Source organism: Heliangelus exortis, chromosome 7, assembly GCF_036169615.1.
Source record: "Heliangelus exortis chromosome 7, bHelExo1.hap1, whole genome shotgun sequence".
NCBI classification, from domain to species: domain Eukaryota; kingdom Metazoa; phylum Chordata; class Aves; order Apodiformes; family Trochilidae; genus Heliangelus; species Heliangelus exortis.
Genome location: NC_092428.1, coordinates 28,449,383 through 28,458,043, shown reverse-complemented (window position 1 = coordinate 28,458,043; position 8,661 = coordinate 28,449,383). Strand labels below are relative to the sequence as shown.

At 41.8% G+C, this 8,661-nt stretch overlaps 1 protein-coding gene across 1 annotated transcript; it reads right to left on the bottom strand.

Moving 5' to 3' along the window:
• Window positions 1-969: 969 nt before the first annotated feature.
• Window positions 970-6,042, bottom strand: KCNK18 (potassium two pore domain channel subfamily K member 18). Its single transcript, XM_071748164.1, has 3 exons — window positions 5,826-6,042; window positions 4,727-4,873; window positions 970-1,781 (listed from the first exon to the last, which is right to left on the bottom strand). Exons 1-3 carry the CDS (start codon window positions 6,040-6,042, stop codon window positions 970-972), a joined length of 1,176 nt encoding a protein of 391 aa, XP_071604265.1.
• Between the last annotated feature and the right edge of the window lie 2,619 nt (window positions 6,043-8,661).

The window sequence follows — 8,661 nt, the reverse complement described above, 5'->3', positions numbered from 1 at the left end:
CTCTTGTTGATAGCTTGACTCAGATTATGAATAATATAAGCAAAACCACATATTAATGTGCTCCATGAGTACAGGATCCTCACCACAACCCAGTGAAGCAGAGAGGGCCAAGGAACACTCAGAAGTCAAGCAGTCTGTGCAGAGTAAAACCCTGTATGAGGAGCGAGGACTTATTTCTTCTGGGGTTGGTGTCCCCAGACCATCAAACTCCTGCAGCAACAAAGAGGTGGAGCTGTGGTTCACAGCTGGAGTCACCTTCAGGTTTGTTGGGTGCCTTCCCCCATCCCAAGAGCACATCTGTAGCTGCCCACCAGGAGACACATCTTGACTCTGGGCTGAGGACAAGTACAGTAAATCACAATGCAAATGGAGTGGTTTCAGCCCTGGAGAGATGAGCAATTTCCTGAATAATTTCTGGACAGGAGAAAAAAGGGGAAGAGTGGATGTTCTTCCTTTCATTTTGCAATTTTTTTGGCCTATGTGGCAGAAGAGCAGCTGGGCTCACATTTCCTCTGCCCAACTCTCTGCTGATGAACCATGTGGCTGTTGTCACAGTTCAGCATTGACAGCCACCACCAAGCTGTCCCTGGCTGCAGACAATGATCTGGGTCTTGCTTGGACAAGTCCTGAAAAACAGAATCCTAAACTGGCTGACTGTGGGAGAAAGGACAGAAAGAAAGTCAGAGCTTTGCAAAAGATGCTCAGGAGCAGCATCAGGAAGAGCCTCCTGCCTCTGCATCATGTGTCATCTTCTTTTGGTATTTAGGAGATGGGACCCTGTTGTAAAGTACTCCCTGGAGATGCCTTCAGCAAGTGTCTCCTGAGGTCTTCAGCCATTTTACAGCAGCTTCTTCTCGGAGGAAATGAGAATAAAATATGCCTCCTGCCAGCCCAAGGCAGAAAGGCACAGGAACAATTTCATCTCATTGCAGTGGGCAGTTCTTACAAGTAAAGGAGAAATGACTGCTCTTATTTGGGATACACCTTCTTTGATGGCATCTTATTCTCCCCACAAAATGAAATCACCTTTTTATACAAACCAATTAAGCGGTCTTGGCCCAGCTTAAAAGCAATGAAGACAATTTCCATGCCAATAATAATATAGAGGGAAAAAAACAAGAAAAACTTGGGATGCTCCAGTTGCGTATCTCCAAATCCAATAGTTGTCAGGGTGATAAAGCAGAAATAAAAGGCTTCTTGAAAATCCATCCTGGTTTCCCACTTTGGAAGAATAGCAGCTGCACAGGAGATGTACACAAAGATAACCAACACCATTAATACAATGGGCACATCCAATTTTTCTAACTGTTTCCCAATTTTGTCAAAATTCTCGATTACTTGGGACATTGTCTTTCCCCTTGTTAGTTCAGGACATGAACTCCATCTCTCAATGCTTTTATTTCTTGCTGGCCTCTTGTGTTCATTTTCCCTGGCAATTAACATTTCAAAAATTTCGGCGTTGCGATATTTGATTGGTTTCCTTTTAACTCCTGGCTGATTTTTCAGCACCTCCATAATATTCAAACGTTCACTGATGGCTATTGTAGATTGTGCCCTGGATTCTAGTTCATCCCCCTTTTTACATGTGAACCCAGAGCAGAGTTTAGAGGCTAGAATTTTGGACTGCAGTTTTCTGAACTGGTTGTATGACTTGGATAAAACAGTGGCAAGGATGTCTCCCATGTCTGTCAGGACCAGGAACATCAGGGGGATGCCAAATAAAGCATACAGCATACAGAGGTATTTTCCAGTCCGTGTCACAGGATAGGTATTACCATAGCCTTGAACAAAAACAAAGAGAGGAAGAGAAAGGAAAGGGAGAGAGAGAAAATTGTGATTTGTTAGGCGTTCGAGTCTTCTGAGCTTTTTGTTGTTGTCAACTTTAAAAATTCATTTTTAGTCCACAGCATACCATTCTTTTTGGCTTTGCTTTGAATTTCTGAGCCCCAAATCCCAGTTACCAAATCCCACCCGTTCAAGCACTTGGAGGTTTGAAGTTCTGTTGAATTAACTCTTCCTACCTTATCTACATCTTCTCAGCTGTTTGACTCAACTGCCTGACAACAGGAGGATATTTAGGAAGGAGAAGCCAAAGGCTTGGATCAATCTAAGATCAGTGTGGAGCCTTTGCCCTGGTAGACACCATTGTCAGCAAGATTTCTTGACCTGGGCATCTGGGTTAAGAAGGATCCAGAAGACAAGACAGTAAGAGAGGTTTTGGTCCTGTGGGTCCTCTTTCAGGGAAGCTGAGAGAGATAAGAGCTGATATTAGGGGGAAGACGAGGGACTAGGAGGTTTCTCACAAGCCTCCAGTAGGACCAAGTGACTTGTGGGGATGAAACTCCCTCAGCCCTGGGAAGATTCGGATCTGGATGATGCTCTGAATTTTGAAACTCAGACAGTTTCAGCACTAAGGAGCTGACTGGAACAATGAAACCCGTACCTCAAACTTCATTTCTTTGCCAAAACTACTTCTGAGGAATGGTAAGTTAAAAGCAGAGCTTGAAATTGTCCCTGGTTTAGCAGACCTTGCCCTGATGGTGTGTGTTTTATGGACATTGGGTTTGTACAAGCTTCATAATTTTCAGACTCTTAAATATACTCAGAAAATCAAAGGATTGAGTGAGGACCGGTATGTTTATCCCACGAGGAAATGCATGTTTATACTGGAGTACTAAAGCTTTAAAAATATCAATTACAGCAAATAGGGAAATATCACCCTTTTTGGTGGGACCTTTATGATATGTAAAATAGTAGGAGGAGACATGCCCTTTCCCTTAATTCAATTTGGGTGTTTGTATTTCCTTCCTCTAAAATATTTAAAATTTAAATTGTACATTAGTGCTTTTCCATTATAGTGGGAAACAACATCAGCATTATATTAACTGTATTAAATTGTAAAACCCATTTTTCTTTTCATTCTCCAAAAAGACATAGAGCATTTCTTCTCTCCCTCCAGAAATATTGTCCTTTTCGAGATGATCTTTCAGGGCAAGTACTTATCCTGTAAGATTACCAGTTTATATGCTGATGTATGGTTTCTGCCATTTTCTTCTGCCATTTATGTTTGTTTTCACTCATGGCTGCCATAGCCTTTGGTCTGAATCCAACCATGGCTCTTTCTTTGCTGTGAGACACTGAAAAACTATTTATTCTCTGTCACTCTGTTTCCCACTGGTTAGCTGGGAGCGCTCATCCTTACTACTGAAGGAAGCAAAGAAGATTAATTATTGTAGCTACTGTATAGAGTAATTTTTTTTTATTTTTCTTTCTCTGTTTCCATGCATTAAAAATACCTTGTGCACTTTCAAGAGTTAAAACTTACCCAGAGCTTATATTTAGCTATCCAGAAATCCAGCCCAGCTGGGAGCTCTTAGGCAGCCTCCATAGGCAGTGAAGAGAGGGCTGTTCAGAGCACCCATCTTCAGACTAAATGTCTTACTTCTCCTAGATAGTTCCAGATACCTGAGCTGACTCTCACCTGAAGTGATTTATCAGTCCCTAATGCTGCAAATAACAAACCCAACACACTGGACAGAACCACCTACTGGCAACCAATATTCCAGGTTTCCTACTGACCCCAACCCTCAGCTCAAAGCTTGAGGAACTGTGTCAATGCTCAGTGCTGTGAACACCTGAAATAATTGTGTTTTAGAAACAGCAATGGCAAAATAGAAATAACAAATAGGGTGTATGGGGGCATTTGCAAAGTCCTGTGTCAATGGAGAGGGGTAGGTATACCTAGGCTAAAGATTTTCAAGAATATGTTTTCTAATCTGTTTGCTGTAGTCAAAGCTTTCTGATGAAATGTCCTCGTTCAAACCTCCCAGGCTGTTGTGTTTGTACTAGGAAATATTCACTGCTGGGTTCTTGAGTATCTCCTCACGCCCTGGAGAAATGCCTTTGCAGTTGGATATAATGTTGTGGAACTATTGCCCAAAAGTTTTGATTCTGACACATTTAGTCAGTGCCAGAATTTGAGAAACAATTCAAGGGACAAAAAGCAGCTTTGGGAAAGGATGTGAAGAGTTGTATTTAGCAATGCAGAGGGAGCCAAAACCAGAGCAGGTGTTCCTATTTGATCCAGGTCCTCCTCTGAAATATAAAGTCAGAATGAAAAATTTCAGAGGTGTGACTCAAACACCTCCATGTGCTATGAACCCAGAGAAGTATGAACAAAAGCAGCATGGTTGAGTATACAGCCACAGATTTGCACAGCTGTGTTAAACATAAGTAACAGGGAAGAAACTGAAACACAATTTATCCATAATGAATTACCTCTTCCAGTGAAGAAAAGAGTACCCAGCATAACACACAATAGTGGGAAGAAGATCTGACTGGAAATAGGTGCTTTCTTTTTACTGTAATGTATTAGTTTTGGGTCCATGTTGTATATGGACAACATATGGATAAGTTTTATGCATATAACATGCATACATGTTACACTATGCATGTAATGATGCAGCTAATTACCAAGCACCATCACTAATTACTAAAATCTGACTGGCCTCTGGCTCAGCTGCATCTCTGCCAGCAGTGTTTGCAGAACCCCTCACAGACTCAGTACTCAGAAGAAAAGTTCAAATGGATTTGGAGTGGGTTTCTTTGCTTGTTTTTTGCTGATGTCTGGGGGTTTGTTTCCTTATTTGTTTTCATTCCCTGGAAGAAAGGCATCAGAGGAAGCAGCAGGTGATTGTGCAGGGGGTTACTTTAGCTCTGAACTTACCCACAGTTGTGAATACTGTGCAGCAGAAAAAGAGAGACCCAAAGAAAGTCCAAATATCTTTTGGATTGACAAACCAGTCTCGTTCAGCTCTGTTGAGCAGTGTGTGGATTTCTTCCTTAAATGTCTCCTCATTTTCTGTCATGTTATCTGTTACAGCAACAGGAGATACACTGAGTGTTTGCAGCCTCAAGGAGCAGCCAGCCTGTTATCCCAGGGAACTTTACTCCAGCTGAGGATTTGCTCATATTCTTTTAGAAGATAAAAATACTCACCCCACCCTCTCCTTCCCCTCACCCCTGAAAAAATCAGGTGGGTCCAGTGTCTTTGATGAATTAAAAATCAAAAAAACTAGGAATAAACAAGCTCTGCTCCAACAAAGTCAAAATATGATATAAATATATGCATGAAGAAGCAGTACAGGAAGATGGAATATTCAGCTTCCAGCCTGAATGTCCTGTTTCATTTTGGACTCCCCAGGAATTTAACCTTCTTTTGACCCACAGACACTTAGAAATGTGGGGTCATCAGTAGGTGACTGATACAAACCACATGGGTGGCACTGTCCAGTGAATCCCCACACCCCTTGTTCCTCCTTGCCGTGGCTGAGCTCTGCCTGAAAGGACATCAGCTACAGGGACTGTAGTCCCAAACACATCATCCTGTCAGCAGAGCTTCCTGAAAGAAACTCCAAGCCCACGGGATAATCTTAACACAGATCCAGGAGGATTTCCACCCCTTCTCCTCCCCTCTCCCCACTCCATCAGCATCACTGGGTCTAGAGTGCAGCACCTGCCTTCATCTGAGCATCCCATTGCCTCAGGTCTGGTAGGGGGGCTCAGAGCTGGGAAAAGGGAGATGTAAGAGGAAAAGTCTTTGCAGGCAGGAGCAGAGGGACCAGGGAAGCTTGCAGTCAAAAATGACAGCTAAGGAAAACAAGCAAACACCAGCAGTCAGTAGCCAGGCAGAGGGAAAATCCTGTTTGTAGGTTCAGCTGTTGGTGTGTTAAAGGATGGCATTAAAAGCCAAAAATATAATTCAGAAAGCAACAGAATGAATAACCCCCTGTACAGCTAAGTACTTTTGAAATGCCAGTACATACCTGATAAATTTCTGGAGATGTTCCATAGTTGCTGCAGAAAGTCTCTATATTCTTCACTTAAATTGACCTTCCGGTTACCTTCAATGTGGGAAAACATGAGAGCCCCAAGAAAAGCATAGATCACAAGAGACAGAATGAAGCAGGCATGAGGGAACACTGCCCAAAATATTTTTTTACATGCCCTTTTACCTCTCAGAGGTTGCGATGTGGATGCCATCCTCAGATAACTTTTTTGTTTGTTGGTTTGGTTTGGGGTTTTTTTTGGGTTGTTTTTTTTTTTTAATTTTTTGGAAAAGACACAGCTTTTAGAAAGAAGGATGAGGATGTGAAAGCTTTTGCATCCTAGAATAGCCTCTCATGTGAAAACAATGATTGCTCTGCCTCAGGCTTTCAGATCACATGTCTTTATAAGTGAAAACACTGGAGTCCCAGTGGAAAAGGAGCACAACTAATCAAGCCTTGAAATATTTCTCAGTTGATGATACTGCTCTCTATCCCTGAATTAACACTGCTCAGCCAGTGCTGCAATGAACACAGATCACCACCTTCTGTGGGTTTCCACTGGAGCCAACTCATGGTGAAAGTTTCTCATCCTGAACTGCAGTTTTCCATTGATACAGTGGAAACATTTCCAACTCCCCAGAGGGAAAATGCACAGTGAAAGGAATAGATTTCTTTAAAGATTTCTCCCAGAAATTAACTGGGAAATTCAAAATCAATCAAAAGAAAGGGTTGGCACTAATTGTTACCTCTGGGCAGACTGTATGACAGTTAATTTCTCTTTCAGATGCCTTAAAGAATCTCTCTCTGTATACCAAGTATACTTTGTAAGGGGCTTCTTTTGAATTTTAAAGGATTTTTCTCAAATTAGAGTCAATAAAGTTTTGCCTGGCTCTTACTTCATTGAAATCTTCCTTTCAATTGAAACCCCCACTCACCTTAACAAAAAACAACTGCAGGATTCAGTTCAAGGTTAGTGATCTTTGCAAACTATACCAAGTTTTAAAAATGAAACCTCTCTTCCCATCCATCCCTCTAAAGCACTTGGAGAAAGGAGCAGCATCACTGACCTTCATAATGTTACTTATGGTCATAAGGGGAGATGGACTTTACAGAAATAGGTGTTAAATATTTCATCTCTAGGAGTCTTTCATTAAAAATTAAAACAGCCTTGTCCATACTGCAAAGAAATCCTGCATGGTTACAGTGATTTCTTCTGGGTCAAACTCTTAGCAAACTGGATCACAAGATATCATATGCTCATCAATATGGAAGCCTCCACTATAGAAAAGAAGTTTTCAAGACAAAAATAAGCCTGTTTGCTTTCTCTTTTTCTGGTTATCTGCCTCATTGACTTCATCTGGCTTTTTGAACACAGATTTATAAATCCTGTTATTGCAGTCATTTATTTGTTTTTCTCATTGACCTGAAAGAAAATTGCTAATATTCATAATTAATCAAAAGCAACAGAACTTCCTGAGAGGCTGTACTTAGAGATAATGTTCTTAGGTTTAGTGTCCTTAGCAGAGGGGCAAGGGACACTGAGAAGTCACAGGGACAGCTGGAAAAGGGAAGTGGCTGGAGGCAATGGGATGCTCCATGCTGGAAACGCAAAGCTGCTTCTCTTGAAGAGTTTTGTAGAGTGATAGAAAAAATGACAGTTTACTTGGATTTCTAAAGAAATTGCCACAAAGTGCCCTTCCAAATGTTTTTAAGGAAATTAAATAGCTATGACATGAGAGACAGTCTTCACAGGAAGAAATAAATGATTCATAGAGATGGACAAGGGTCAGAGGGAGATCACAGGTGGTTTTGCATGGGTCTGTGCTGAAGCTCTGCTGTTCTACAGGTTTTCAAATGACCATGAAAAAGGGCAAACCAGGAGGTGAAACCATTTGCTGATGGCACGAAGGAATTAAGACCTGTAAGACTGAGAACAGACTGGAATTGTAGGAGGACCTGAGGATACCTAGCAATAAAATGGCAGATAAAAGCAGACACATGTAAAAGGGAATAAGCAATCCTAACTTCACACAAAAGGTGATGGGCTCTGGGCTGACCAGCACCACCCAGCAGCAAGGTCTGGGGGTACAAGGTAGCCCCACCACAGACACACCAGCCCAATAACTGGCAAAGCATATGTTGGAAATTATGAGTTAAAAATAGAGACTAATACATTGGGTATCTAAGTACTACTATACAAACCCATGATTTGCCCATAGCAGGAGTAGCCAATGCAATTCCTGCACCCTGGCCTTGGACAACACATATTAAAACTGATAAAATTTCAAGCATCAACAAGGATGTCTGAAGGTGTGGGTGGTTTTGATCTGAGGAATGATATGGTTTTGATATGAGGGTAGTGTGTTTGGCCAGGAAAAAAATACAAACAATAACTGTGGGAAGTATATCCCAACTCATGGATGGTCCAGAGAGAGAAGGTGAGGGTTCAACTCTTCATAACCTCTTTAAGGACCAGAATGGGGAACCACCAATTGAAACAAGTAGAAACCTGGCTGAAAACAAATAAAACAGGATGGTTACTCACGTAGCAGGAAAAATCCTTGCCAAAGGGTATTGGGTTCACATTGGGTTCACAAAAAAGGATAGACAGATGTTTAGAAGAACAATCATCAAGATTTACTGCAAACCACACTGGGTTCAGCATCCCCCTGCACTGAAAGGAGTTGGCAGCTGGAAAAGTGAAACAGAGCCCTGGGCCCCATGGGCCCCATGTCTGAGGCACAATACTCACATTTGTATTCTTTGTAAAAGAGTTTTCACTGCCCAGCATGGTGATTCTGACCCAATTCGTCCTGATTTTTTTATCTGCATC